Source organism: Nycticebus coucang, chromosome X, assembly GCF_027406575.1.
Source record: "Nycticebus coucang isolate mNycCou1 chromosome X, mNycCou1.pri, whole genome shotgun sequence".
In the NCBI taxonomy this organism is placed as follows: Eukaryota; Metazoa; Chordata; class Mammalia; order Primates; family Lorisidae; genus Nycticebus; species Nycticebus coucang.
The window spans coordinates 145,417,232-145,430,748 of NC_069804.1; the positions used below are offsets into that span (position 1 = coordinate 145,417,232).

Below are 13,517 nucleotides of genomic sequence, written 5' to 3' on the forward strand. Positions count from 1 at the left end.
AATCCGCCCATTTTGGCTTTCCAGAGTGCTGGGAGTACAGGTGTGAGCCACTGTACTGGCATAAAAAAGTTTTTTTTTTTTAAATGAAAAGTTCAAGAAATTAGAAAATCTATCTAGGTGTTAATTTCTGGGTCTATCAAGTTATTACATATGGTATACATAAGATCTCATGCAAATAATACAATTTCACTTATCTGAATCTGCTTAATAATAGCTGTTTATAATGTGTTTGTTGTTAAATGGCAGGCTCCCAGGGTGATATGAGAGTGATATGAGAGTTGCCAGGACAGGAAGGGTCTTTGGCAAGAATCCTGACAGTGTAGCACTAATCAAAGCTTGGGATCTGGGTTTCAGTTTTGCATGTTCAGTATTCCAAATGTTGCAGAGTTGATTGGTGCTGGAAATGTGGATTCACGCTAAGGACGTTTTACAAGAGATCAATGTACTAACCAGAATGCCTATTGATTAATTTACAAAGACAGAACATAATAGTTCATGCAGATTTGATTTGAAAATATAAAATTCTTTCCTTGTGGGCAGATCTTCATGGGAAGCCAAATTATAATCAGAAGATTGTTTGTACCATAGAATCAGGACAAGGTGAGTTAATTAGACAATTTAAATGCATAGTACCATTTGTTATGATTGCTTTAATGGTCCTTCTCCCCAATATGAACAAGAGTATTTACTCCCTGGAGGGACTGGTATATTCATTTTAGAAGTCAGTGCACACCCACCCCACTTCCTGAGTAGTGCCTATTCAGGTTTTTAAATTTTTCTAACCCTTTCTTTGCTTATCAAAAAAAACCTTCTTGACTGGCATAAATTTGTTTTCCTGCCAGCTCTCTTTTTAAAAATTTACTTTAAAATAAGTAAAAAATATATCTTTAGTTGTTATTTCTTCGATCAGATTATAGTCAAGGAAATTACCTCTCTTGATTTATATTTCAACTTGTAGGTATCGGGGTGAAGCAGGAGGCAGCAATCTAATGACTTTTGTTTAGTAATTCTACGGGAGCACATTACTGTAGCCAGTGACTAGCATTACCAGATAAAAAAACAGGATGCTCACATAAATTCAGATAAATAAATATTGTATATATTTTAGTTTAAGTATGTCTAAAATATTGACGAGGCATAGTTACGCTAAAAATAATGTTCATTGTTAATCTGAAAATAGTGTTCATTGTTAATCCGAAATTAAAATTTAAATAGATATCCTGTATATTTATTTGCTAAAACTGGCAGTCCTATGAGCACATTAACATGAAGCCCTGAAGCATGCCTGTGTTCACGCTGGTCAGAAAGCACCAATCCATTCGGTTGCCTCATACCATCAACAAAAACCATTCCCACTAAAAAAATGTTTAGGTTGACAGTAGTTAGCAACGAAGATCGAAGAGTCTTGACCCTTTGAGGACTCCGTAACGACGCAACTGCCATAAATGCTGCTTTGATTGATTCCCCGCCCACTCCATTCTTGTCTTCCTGCAACTAGGAAGAATTGCTCTATCTCTTCTTCCTTCTTAAGTCCCGCCCTTTCAGCTACCTCCAACTGGACAAGAATCGGTTGCTCAAAAGGAGCTGTCTAAAGCGCCGACGTGGAGTTCACAGGAGCGGAAGTAGTTAGATTTCACTGATAGCCGTAAAGCGCGGCTGGCTTGCTCGTCTTCCGGATAACGACAACAGCTTGGACTGTCAGTGCCGGCCTTCCTCGTGTAAGGGGATCTGCCGGACCCTTGCTAATTTAATTTCTTTCCCATTCCGGGCCCTTCCCTATCGTCGCCCCATTCACCTTGGATCATGTTCAAGAAGTAAGGACATGCTATGGCCTCTATCGGCTGCTCACAAAGGTGGTGGGGGTGGGAGGTGGGGAAGAGGGTGAGAGCAATGATCCTCTTTCTCTCTCCCCCGCCCCTGCCATCCTGACTCCCTAAGGTTTTCTATAGTACTATGCTCTCACTCGCAACTTTGAACACTTCTTTAACCTTTCCATCCCTGTTCTTCAGTCGGGTCTCGGTCCCTCCACTCCCATTTTTATACTCCTTGTCCTTCTTTCTTTTTTGTCCCCTCCCCCAATTCTATCTCTATTCCTAGGACTCTGCCAATCACATTCGTGCACTGTGATTTAGGGGCATATCCTCTTTTTAGCTGAGAGGGGAACCCTACACTCATTGCCATATGTTTATTAGTTATGAACTGAATAAAGGAAGGCTTGACTTCCTGGGTCATGGAAGTGAAGGAGTCTGGGTGACAGGAAGCAAGCGGCCTGTCATGCTTATTGCTTAGCTGTCAGATTAACCTTGCCTTGAAAATAACGTGATTGCCCCACAGGCTGTTCGGTGTAAGGAAGACAAAAATTCCTTGGGAACCTACCTACCCAGTGGGTTTGCCTTCCAGATTTGATAGACGAAAAAAGCAAGGGGGGACATGGGCAAAGGAAGGTGGGTTTTCTGCATGGAATTTTGAGCAAAAATAAATAGAGATCTTAGAAATCATCGTCACTTAAAAAAAAAATCTCAGCAGATTGCGTAGCCTAGCAGGGGGCAGTTTTCTGTGTTCGGTTGGTTCTGTTTGGGTTGGTCTTTTGTATTTCAACCCTTGAGGGATTTTTTTTTCCGTCTTAAAAACAACATAGGTTTTATTATTGGTGGGAGTCTGTGTTTCTTCCTGGGTAGAAATGAGTAAGATCTTCCAGGAAAAGCATTTGCGTAGCTAATTAGAGATTATAGGGCAAAATCTTTCATCCCTCTTCTCCTCCCCCAGCTAATTACTGTATACATGACAGTTTATTTTAATACTGTATTAACACGTTGGTTTTGTGCTGGACAGAATAAAAAGGAAATGTTCTTTTTTTTCTTGGAAAAAAAAACCCCCTAATTTCACAATTATTTTAAGCATCTAAATACTTGTATGGAAATAGATGACTAGTTAGAACAATACCTTTAGGTATTCTGATGCTTTCTACTTAGAAATACCTTTTTTTCCCTGCAAAAATTACTTGGCAGATTTGATGAAAAAGAAAATGTGTCCAACTGCATCCAGTTGAAAACCTCAGTTATTAAAGGTATTAAGAATCAATTGATAGAGCAATTTCCAGGTATTGAACCATGGCTTAATCAAATCATGCCTAAGAAAGATCCTGTCAAAATAGTCCGATGGTAAGTTTTTGTTTTTCTCTTTGTAAAGCTCAGAGTAGCTGAATATTTAATGATTAGATTTCATTCATTCTAAATGGAATTATTTTCAAATTAGTTACTGATAGATTAATGGTGGGAATAGACACAGAATAACTAATATTATTGATATTTGTATTTTCTATGTCTATGAGAAATGCAGCTTTGTATATTGATTGTTCTATTAAAATAAGAGTTAAATGTTTTCATTCAGAATTGGATTTGGTTTATTTCAGTTTGTAATTCAGAGATTTATTAAATTATCTAACTGGAATTAAAATAATGTGAAGTAAAATTTGTTGTAGCAAGTTATGTTTTTCTTTGTTTCTTTACTAGATTTGTATGATGGGAAAAACAGTATAAAAATGTTTTTGGCTGTGATACTGATTGAAATGTTTTTGGTTTACTTTATCTCTGTGTATATGTATTTCATTGTAAATGTTAAAGGATGTTTGACTTATGTTCATTTTTGAAACAAAGTATCTAACTTGGCACTTTGTAACATTTGTCTTACAGCCACGAACATATAGAAATCCTTACAGTAAATGGAGAATTACTGTTTTTTAGACAAAGAGAGGGGCCTTTTTATCCAACTCTAAGGTTACTTCACAAATGTAAGTCTTGTTAGAAATATGCATTTGGGGATATGGAAAGACAAATGGAATTGAAGTGCCTTTTCATAGTTAACTCATTATTTATTAGTACTAGGTAATAAGGAATGTAAAACTAAAATGAATACCCATCTGAAAAATGCAAATTATCTCATTATGCATTCCAGAAATCCCAAGAATGAGCATTCATTAATTTAACAAATATTTATTGAACTTACTATGTGCCAGGTTCTGAGCTTAGTATTGAAAGTATAATTGGAAACAAAGACAGACATGGTCCTTATGAAGCTAATAGTCTAGTTGAGAGAATAGACAACAATTAGATAATTACACAAATATGTTACCTATAAATGTGATAAGCACTGTGAATACTTCCATTTTTTAAATTTGTGCCCACATTTGCCTACTAGAGAAAATTTCACGAATGGGAAAATATTGACTAAATGTGGGAAGTCTCACTTATTCTTAGTTGAGTGTCATGGTCAGATGTTATGAAACCAAATAATGTCTGTTTTGTACCCACATTTGCATGTTAGATTGAATGTATTACAAAAGAAAATCCAAAGTAAGATATAATACCGGGGCACAAAAAGTTTTCAAATGGGTAGTAAAATTTCTGCTTTTTAGTTCTGGCATTCTATCTAAGAGGTGGAAGGGAAGAAAGTAATTGGCAGGTTCTGTTGGTGATGGTAATGACTTAATGAGTTTCACTGTTTGGTAAGAGGAGATAAATTTTGAATTACTTGGTAGTGCAGAGTTAAGGAGTAGTAATGTTAGGCAAGTCTTAAAAGAGATAAAGCATTTTAATATTTAGAAGAAAATAATTACAGTTATTTGGTTAACTATTTCATCAGGTTAAAAAAGACTTTAATAAGAGAAATTGAATCCAGAAGAAATGGAAGAAAAGTTTTAAATGGAAATATCTTGGTGACATTAAGCTAATTGGATGACATTGATTTCTATTCAACTAAGAGAAAATAGAGACAAAATAATCAAATGTATTACATAAATCTAGATTTATTTCTGATTTGAAAAAGAAAGGGAAGTCCATTTCCTCTTTTCTCCCTCCTAAAAAAGATATGATAGACTTTCTTAGGACTGTTGAGCAAAATTGGAATATGATTTGGCTATAAAATGATATTGTAGAACTGTTAAATTTTTAGGTGTGCTAATAGTATTGTGGCTATGTAGGAGAATGACTATTCTTAGAAGATGTTTGCTTATTTATGGTGAAGCTTATATTTGAACTTAATTTCAAATGATAGAGGAAAATGTGTATATAAATAGAGACAAAACAAATATAGCAAAGTGTTAATGAACAATTGTTGAATCTAAGTGGATAGTATCCAGGTATTCATTGAACTGTCCTAGTTTTTCGGTACATTGAGCATTTTCATAATAAATCTGGGGAGAAGGCTGTTCCTATTTAATTTTTGCTGGGAATCAACCTTTTAGAACTTCTTAAAGTTATCCTTGTGCAAGAAGCAGATAATATGGTAGTTTAAAACATGAAGTTAGGCAGACCAGGGTTCAATTCCCAGTACATGTTACTTTTGGCAGCTCTTTGTTTCTTTATCTTTAAAAATGGACATGATAATTATATATATCTCTAGCTATTGTGAGGATTAAATGAGGTAGTGCATCTTATGTATGTAATACAATGCCAGAAACACGGTAAATGCTTAATATATGGTATCCATTGTAATGATGTAGTAATTGTTCAATAAATATTCATTACTAACTACTACTTCTTTTTTTTTTTTGAGATAGTCTTACTTTGTCGCCCTCTGTAGAGAGCTGTAGTATCATAGCTCATAGCAACCTCAAACTCTTGGGCTCCAGTGATTCTTTTGCCTCAGCCTCATGAGTAGCTGGAACTACAGGCACCCACTGCAATGCCCGGCCGTTTTTTTCTTTTTTGTTGTTGTTGTTGTTGTTGCAGTTGTCATTGTTGTTTAGCAGGCCCGGGCTGGATTTGAATCCGCCTGCCTTAGTGTATCTGGCCAGTGCCCTAACCACTGAGGTACAGGTGCTGAGCCAGTAAATTTTACCTGTTATTAACATTATTATTCCTAGAAATCTCTGAGAGGCTTAAATTTTTTTCTCCCAATATTTGTTTGAAATTCTCTAGGGATCCTTTAATTATTAGGTTATGGATTATTAGTAGATACACATACACACATATATTTACTTACAAAAGGAGTACATGTACATTTGCATAAATGTAAACATATTTATATTTACACAATATATGGAGTACAGGGAATGTTTTAGAATGGTAAAACTATTCTAAATTTTGTATCATACTGTTAACAGTAGATACTTGACATTATACATTTGATAAAACCCATAGAACTGTTCAATACAAAAAGTGAACCCTAATGTAACTATGGGCTTTCATTGTTAATCATGTATCAGTGTTGGTTTATCCATTGTAACAAATGTACTATACCAAGTAAAGATTAGTAAATACCTGTATTCCCATGACCTAGAGTAAACCATTATTAGTGTGTTGGTAAACTTCCATGCAATTATTTCTTGTGATGTTTATAAATGTATATATTTTTTATTTATTTATTTTTTTTTTGTAGAGACAGAGTCTCACTTTATGGCCCTCGGTAGAGTGCCGTGGCCTCACACAGCTCACAGCAACCTCCAACTCCTGGGCTTAAGCGATTCTCTTGCCTCAGCCTCCCAAGCAGCTGGGACTACAGGTGCCCGCCACAACGCCCGGCTATTTTTTGGTTGCAGTTTGGCCGGAGCCGGGTTTGAACCTGCCACCCTCGGTATATGGGGCCGGCGCCCTACCGACTGAGCCACAGGCGCTGCCTGCATATTTTTTTTTTTTAAATTGAGTTTTCTGCTACAGAGTTTTTTGATTGATATAGTATAACAGTTGTACTTATTTTGGGAGTATATGTTATATTTTATTTATTTATTTTTCTTCAGTTTTTGGCCGGGGCCGGGTTTGGACCCACCACCTCCAGTATATGGGGCTGGCGCCCTACTCCTTGAGCCACAGGCGCCGCCCTATATTTTAATACCTATATACAGTGTGTAATGATCAATTCAGAGTAACTGGGATATTAATTACCTCAAACATTTACCTTTGTGTTGGGAAAATTAGAATTCTTCTCTTCTAGCTATTTGGAAATACACAGTAAGTCATTGTTAACTATAATTTCCCTACTGTACTATTGAATACTAGAAGTTACTCCATTTTTAGGGTATAAAAGTATTAATTTATTTTATATTAGAGACAGAGAAGAGAGTGGGGGCCAGAAATGAGAAAGAGAGAAAACTGCAGAGAACAGGGAGTGAGAGAGGGGAAGAATGGGACAAAGAGAGAGAAAAGCAGCAAGAGAACCACATGGCATCCCAAAGAAAGAAAGGAAGAATGCCCGCTGAAGTTATTCCTTCTATCTAACTATATTTTTTGTAACTCTTAATCAACTTTTCTTTTTTCCCACTGTAGTTTTTTAAAAACCAATAGACTTTAGTTTTTAGAATAGTTTTAATTTTATAGAAAAAGTGAGCAGAAAGAACATAGTTCCCATTCATACATTCCCTCTATCCAACTCATTTTCCCCTATTATTAACATCTTTTGTTGGTATGATACATTTGCTACAATGGGTGAACCAACACTGATACATTATTAATGAAAACCCATAGTTTACATTAGGGTTCACTCTGGGTACTGTGCATTTCTGTGGGTTTTATCAAATGCATAATGTAGAGTATCTACTGCTAAAAGTATGACACAGAATAGTTTTAGAATAGTTTTACCACCCTAACCGTCCCCTGTACTTTACCTACTTACCCTTCCTCCTTCCTCCTCAATCATTGATCTTTTTGGTAACTCTTTGTTTCTTTATCTTTAAAAATGGACATGATAATTGTATATATCTCCAGCTGTTGTGAGGATTAAATGAGGTAGTGCATGTTATGTACATAATACAATGCCAGGAACACAGTAAATGCTTAAACATGTAAATGCTACTTTTTTCACTTAAAATTGTATTATGAACATCTCCAAGAGCATTTGGTATTCTTCAAAAACATGCTTTTTTTTTTTTTTTTGAAGGAATCTTTTTTATTTTATTTTTTTTTTTATTTTGTGTTTTTTTTTGGCCGGGGCTGGGTTTGTTTTTTTATTTTTATTTTTATTTTATTTTTTTTTTTTGTAGAGACAGAGTCTCACTTCATGGCCCTCGGTAGAGTGCCGTGGCCTCACACAGCTCACAGCAACCTCCAACTCCTGGGCTCAAGCGATTCTCTTGCCTCAGCCTCCCGAGCAGCCGGGACTACAGGCGCCCGCCACAACACCCAGCTATTTTTTGGTTGCAGTTTGGCCGGGGCCGGGTTTAGAACCTGCCACCCTCGGTATATGGGGCTGGCGCCTTACCGACTGAGCCACAGGCGCCGCCCCCCGGGGCTGGGTTTGAACCCACCACCTCCGGCATATGGGACTGGCACCCTACTCCTTGAGCCACAGGATATAGTTAGAACAGACATATCTTAATTCTTTCTCTCTTACCTTGTTAGGCATGTAGGCTGATTCCAGTTTGAGTTATTAAGTATTAGTACTACGATGTATATCTTTCTACCCAGATACATTGTACATCCTTCATTTTCTCTTAGAGTAAAGTACTAGAGGTAGGATTTCAGAGTCAGAGTTTGAACTTTTTCAAGGTTATTGATGCATTTTTGCATTAAGGTTATTGATATATTGTTGCCAAGCAGTTTTAAAGAACTACTGGTACCCTGTTTCCCTGAAAATAAGACATCCTCCAAAAATAAGACCTACTTACTGGAAAGATAAGACGTCCCCTGAAAATAAGACCTAGCGCATCTTTGGGAGCAAACCTTAATATAAGACACTGTTTTATTTTCGGGGAAACAGGGTAGTAGAAGACCTCTAGTAGTACATGGAAATGCCAGGGTTCCTACACCCTTGCTAGCACTAGCAATTACTTGTCTTAAAAATATTCACCAATTTGGTAAGTGAAGGATGTTTCAGTTTTATTTTGCATCTGTCAGAGTACCGTAATTTGGGGAAATATTTCTTCATGTTCTTTGCCTTTTTCTTTTGAGTCATCAGTCTTATTAATTTGTATAATGTTTTTCTTTTCTTCTAGATCCTTTTATCCTGCCACACCAACAGGTTGATAAAGGAGCCATCAAATTTGTACTCAGTGGAGCAAATATCATGTGTCCAGGATTAACTTCTCCTGGAGCTAAGCTTTATCCTGCCGCAGTAGATACCATTGTTGTATCCTTCCCAGGCTATAACTGCTGGAGAATGGATTCATTGTCTTTTTGTCATTACTGAAAGAAATATCTATCCAAGGAAACATTAGATGTAACTTTTTGGGAGTTACTGCTGCTGTTGTTTCATGCCTTTCTGATTACATTTGAAGTTGTGGGAAGTAACTGCTTTTATTCCTTAATACTATTTATGTCCTGTCTTAGGTAGTTTGTTTGTTTGTCTGTTTTGAGACAGGGTCTCAGCCAGGCTAGACTTTAGTGGCATCGTTATAGCTCACAGCAACCTCAAGCTCCTGGGCTTGAGTGATCTTCTGCCTCAGCTTTCCAAGTAGCTGGGACTACAGGTGTGTACCTCCATGCTTGGACAATTTTTCGTTTTTTTTTTTTTTTTTTTTTTTTTTGTGGAGGTGGGGACTTGGTATATTGCTCAGGCTGATCTTAAACTCTTGGCCTCAAGTATTCCTCCCGCGTTGGCCTCTCAAAGTACTAGGATTACAGGCATGAGCCACTGTGGCTGGTCTGAGTAGTTTCTTAGAAGTTAAATGAGAACAAGTTATAAAAGAGCCCCAGCTACATTTTGGCCCAGTTAAGGCCTATTGTTATCAGAGCTGAGACACAATATGAATCTCTTGATTACTGCTGGAGAGGATGTAGGTGATATGATTAGATCAACTACTGGGACACCAACTTGTTGCTTTAATGTTTAGTTTGACTTACCCATATATACAGAAATAAACGTTCTCCAGCGGGAAAAGAATTCAGGCGCTGGGTATAGTATCTCTTCCCAAATAACAATTTAGTGTTAGAAGTGGGTAGTGGGAAATATTGACAATCTCCACCTTTTATTTTAAAAATTTAAGTTGTTTGGGTCTCAGAGCATGTTTTCTCAAAGAGAAATGTCAAAGTTCCAGATAGTCCTTAAAGATCTATTTTTTATTTTATTTATTTATTTGTTTGTTTGTTTTGAGATGGCGTCTCACTCTGTCACCCAGGCTGGAGTGCAGTGGTAAGATCATGCTCATTGTAACTGCAAGCTCCCAGACTTAACTGATCCTCCCACCTCAGCCTTCTGAGTAGTGGGACTACAAGTGCATGCCACTGCAACTGGCTAATTTTTAAAATTTTTAGTAAAGATAGGATTTCACTACATTGCCTAGGCTGCTTGTTCTCCTGGGCTCAGGTGATTTTCCCACCCTGGCCTCCCAAATAGCTGGGATTACAAGTGTGAGCCACCACACCTGACCTTTAGGATCTTTTCAGCTTATGACTTAGCTGATGTATTCAAGGCATTAAGTTGGGGTGAGGGGAAATTCTGCATTATTTCCATTTCTGCAAAGCCATTTCAGTGATATTTTAGATTAAATAGGTTTTTGTGACTTCTGAACAGGAATCCATTAGAGCCAAAGTGGCCATTTGGGAAAAGAAATGGTGAAATAGGGAAATCACTTTTGGGAGTGGGTTCAAGAGTGCGTCCTTTGTTCAAAAGGATATCTTCTGTTGTGGCAGTTATAGCTAGTTGTATGTTTATATTTTAGGAACAGCTTGTGTTGACATAGATACTGTTCACATAATAGGTGCTGAAATATTTGAGACATTGAATGAATGAATGAATTTAAAACCAATGGAGAAAAGTATTCTGTGAGTACAGGCTATCTTTTTATATTTATGATTTGAGTGTTGGTAAATTTATAGTTCTGGAGTTTCCCTTAAATGGAAACTTTTCTTACTACCTAGACTTTACTTTTAAAAATAATTTTTATTTTGAAATAATTATAGATTTATAGAAAGTTGCAAAAGTTGTTTCAAAGGTTCTGTATACCTTGAACCTTTACTTTTTAAAATATGTACTACAGTGTTTGCCAATACAAAAACTTCAAATGATAACCAACGATAACCACCATTCTGGTGGTTCTAGAAAGGTTGTATTGGTTCTTAAAAATAGATTGGAAATGTAATTATTATTTTAATATGTTCTTTACATAAAACCACCATTCAGTGATTAAAACACTAGAACAATTGACATTTATTTCTCAGTTTTTAGTATATGTGCAAGAAATTTTATCTCCTTTTTTGTGTGACTTATTCTGGTTTTGTTGTCATGGAGTTATAGTATTAACATTTTACTTCAAATAAAAATGATTATAAGATTTATTCATTTAGTATTCTTTGAATATTTATAGTGTTTCCACAGACACTGCCAGGTCCCTACTCTCAAGGAGTTAATGGTCTAAGAAAGGACATAAGATGGATTCAAAGTGGCTTAACTAGTAACATGGTCATTATTTGACACCCTTCCCTCCCCTCAAGGCATTTTGATAGTTTTCTTAGCTGTGTTTTCAGGCGATCATGGCAGAAGGAAAACAGCATGCTCTGTGTATTGGAGTCATGAAGATGTCTGCAGAAGATATGTAAGTCTCACTTTAGGCCCCCTTAGCTTTTGAGGTATGGGTAATCAACCCAGGAAGCATCAGAATTACAGGTGAAATTTGCTCTCATTCATACCACATCTTGCAAATATCTAAGCACAGAAGCCTCATTTCTGATTTTTCCTAACACTTAGGAAGCCATTGAAACCTATTATGTCTTCGGGATTGCACTCTTTCTTATGCACACTGAAAAGAACCCATGTACCAACACAGCTGTTTTTATATGTATGTATGTGGTACTATAGGAATTTTTTATTTAGTACAGTTTAAGTGCGGAGGGGGGAAGATGTTTTACTGCTAGTTACTAAAACAGTGACGTAGTTCAGTACCACACAGTATTTATATTATATTCTGACCTGGTGGCAGAAGAAACAGAATATTAGAAAAATTATATATTTTGATACTTTGGGACCCATTTGATGACCATTTTGGTCCTATTGATTTTGTTTCAGGGTTAATGTAACACTTTGATATTCCAGGCAGTGACATTATTACTCTGCTTCTATAGACTTATTAGTTAAATTGCTAAAATTACTTTAAGACATGAACTTCTACAGAATGATGGAATTTAAAATAGTAATGTATGATAGTAATACTCTATATATGGTTTAATAATTACAAAATAGCAGTATACTTTGAATTATATTCATCATTAATAAGCTCCTAAATATGCATAAAAATATTTATATGTTTTTTTCCCTTCTGCAGAGAGAAAGTCAACAAAGGAATTGGCATTGAAAATATCCATTATTTAAATGATGGGCTGTGGCACATGAAGACATATAAATGAACCTCAGAAGGAATGCATTTGGGCTAAATATGGATATTGTGCTATATCTGTGTTTGTGTCTGTGTGTGACAGCATGAAGACAATGCCTCTATGGTTATGCTGAATAAATTCAATAGATGCTAAAATTCTGTTAGCTTCAGAAATTATTTTAATTTTTCTTAAACTCAAAATTATGTAGCTAACTTGGACATTAAAAGGTATCTGGTAAGTAACTAAACAGACAACTTAATGTTCTTTCTTAGGTTAGTGATAAATAATGAAGGGTAGGACTTGATAAATGGATTTGCCAGTTTATGGTGAACCCATAGTGAATCTGCCTAGTTAATGGGTCTAGAAGATAGAGTGGGAATTTTATGTTATTACCCCAGGGAACCTAGCAGTGCCCCTTCTCTTTTGTGTGTGTGTGTGTATGTGTGTGTGTTACTAATTTTTTAACTTTTCTTTATGGAAAATTCCAAACATATTCTAAAGTATGGGGAATACTATAATGGATCTTTCTATATCTATCACCCAGTTTCAACCTTAGTTCATCTATACCTCACTTATTTCTGCCCACCTAGTTATTTTGAAGCAAATCCCAGACATCCTATTATTTCATCCATAACTACTTAAGTATGTATCTTTAAAAGATAAGTTGTCTTTCTTTTAAGGAAAACACATAACCACAATACCATTATCATACCAAAATGTTTTCTTAATATGATCAACTGTGTTCAAATTCCCTTGCTTAACTGTTGATTTGCTTAACTTAAGCACTAGACAAGGTTCATACAGTGCATTTGGTTGCTTATTTAAATCTTTAATTTATAAGTGCTCTCCTTTTTTCCCTTTTAAGTTAATTATGTAAGAAATCTAATTGTTTTGGGTGACGCCTGTGGCTCAGTGAGTAGGGCGCCGGCCCCATATACCAAGGGTGGCGGATTCAAACCCGGCCCCCGCCAAACAGCAGCAACAACAACAACAACAAAATAGCCGGGCGTTGTGGCAGGCGCCTGTAGTCCCAGCTACTGGGGAGGCTGAGGGAAGAGAATCGCCTAAGCCTAGGAGTTGGAGGTTGCTGTGAGCTGTGTGATGCCATGGCACTCTACCGAGGGCGATAAAATGAGACTCTGTCTCTACAAAAAAAAGAAGAAAAAAGAAATCTAATTGTTTTGTCTTGTAAAGTTTCTACACATAGTTCAGATTTTGTTGATTATATCATTGTGAAGTTACTTGTTTTTATGCCTCTTGCATATTTTATAATCA

General features: G+C 36.3%; 1 protein-coding gene across 2 annotated transcripts; it reads left to right on the forward strand.

Moving 5' to 3' along the window:
- Positions 1–1,481: 1,481 nt before the first annotated feature.
- On the forward strand, positions 1,482–12,397 carry MCTS1 (MCTS1 re-initiation and release factor). Of its 2 annotated transcripts, none has more exons than XM_053580091.1 (6): positions 1,482–1,814; positions 3,009–3,161; positions 3,693–3,790; positions 8,927–9,060; positions 11,397–11,464; positions 12,191–12,397. In XM_053580091.1, exons 1-6 carry the CDS (start codon positions 1,804–1,806, stop codon positions 12,270–12,272), a joined length of 546 nt encoding a protein of 181 aa, XP_053436066.1. In that variant the 5' UTR covers positions 1,482–1,803; the 3' UTR covers positions 12,273–12,397. The 2 variants fall into 2 exon arrangements, with proteins under 2 accessions (XP_053436066.1, XP_053436065.1); XM_053580090.1 differs by lacking the exon at positions 1,482–1,814 and adding an exon at positions 1,898–2,444.
- The last annotated feature ends 1,120 nt before the right edge of the window (positions 12,398–13,517 follow it).

Excerpts from the sequence above, each read along its gene's own strand:
- MCTS1 (XM_053580090.1), top strand. Across the intron at positions 3,791-8,926 it reads TCTAAGGTTACTTCACAAAT|ATCCTTTTATCCTGCCACAC; the intron begins GTAAGTCTTGTT and ends CTTTTCTTCTAG. Across the intron at positions 9,061-11,396 it reads CCGCAGTAGATACCATTGTT|GCGATCATGGCAGAAGGAAA; the intron begins GTATCCTTCCCA and ends CTGTGTTTTCAG.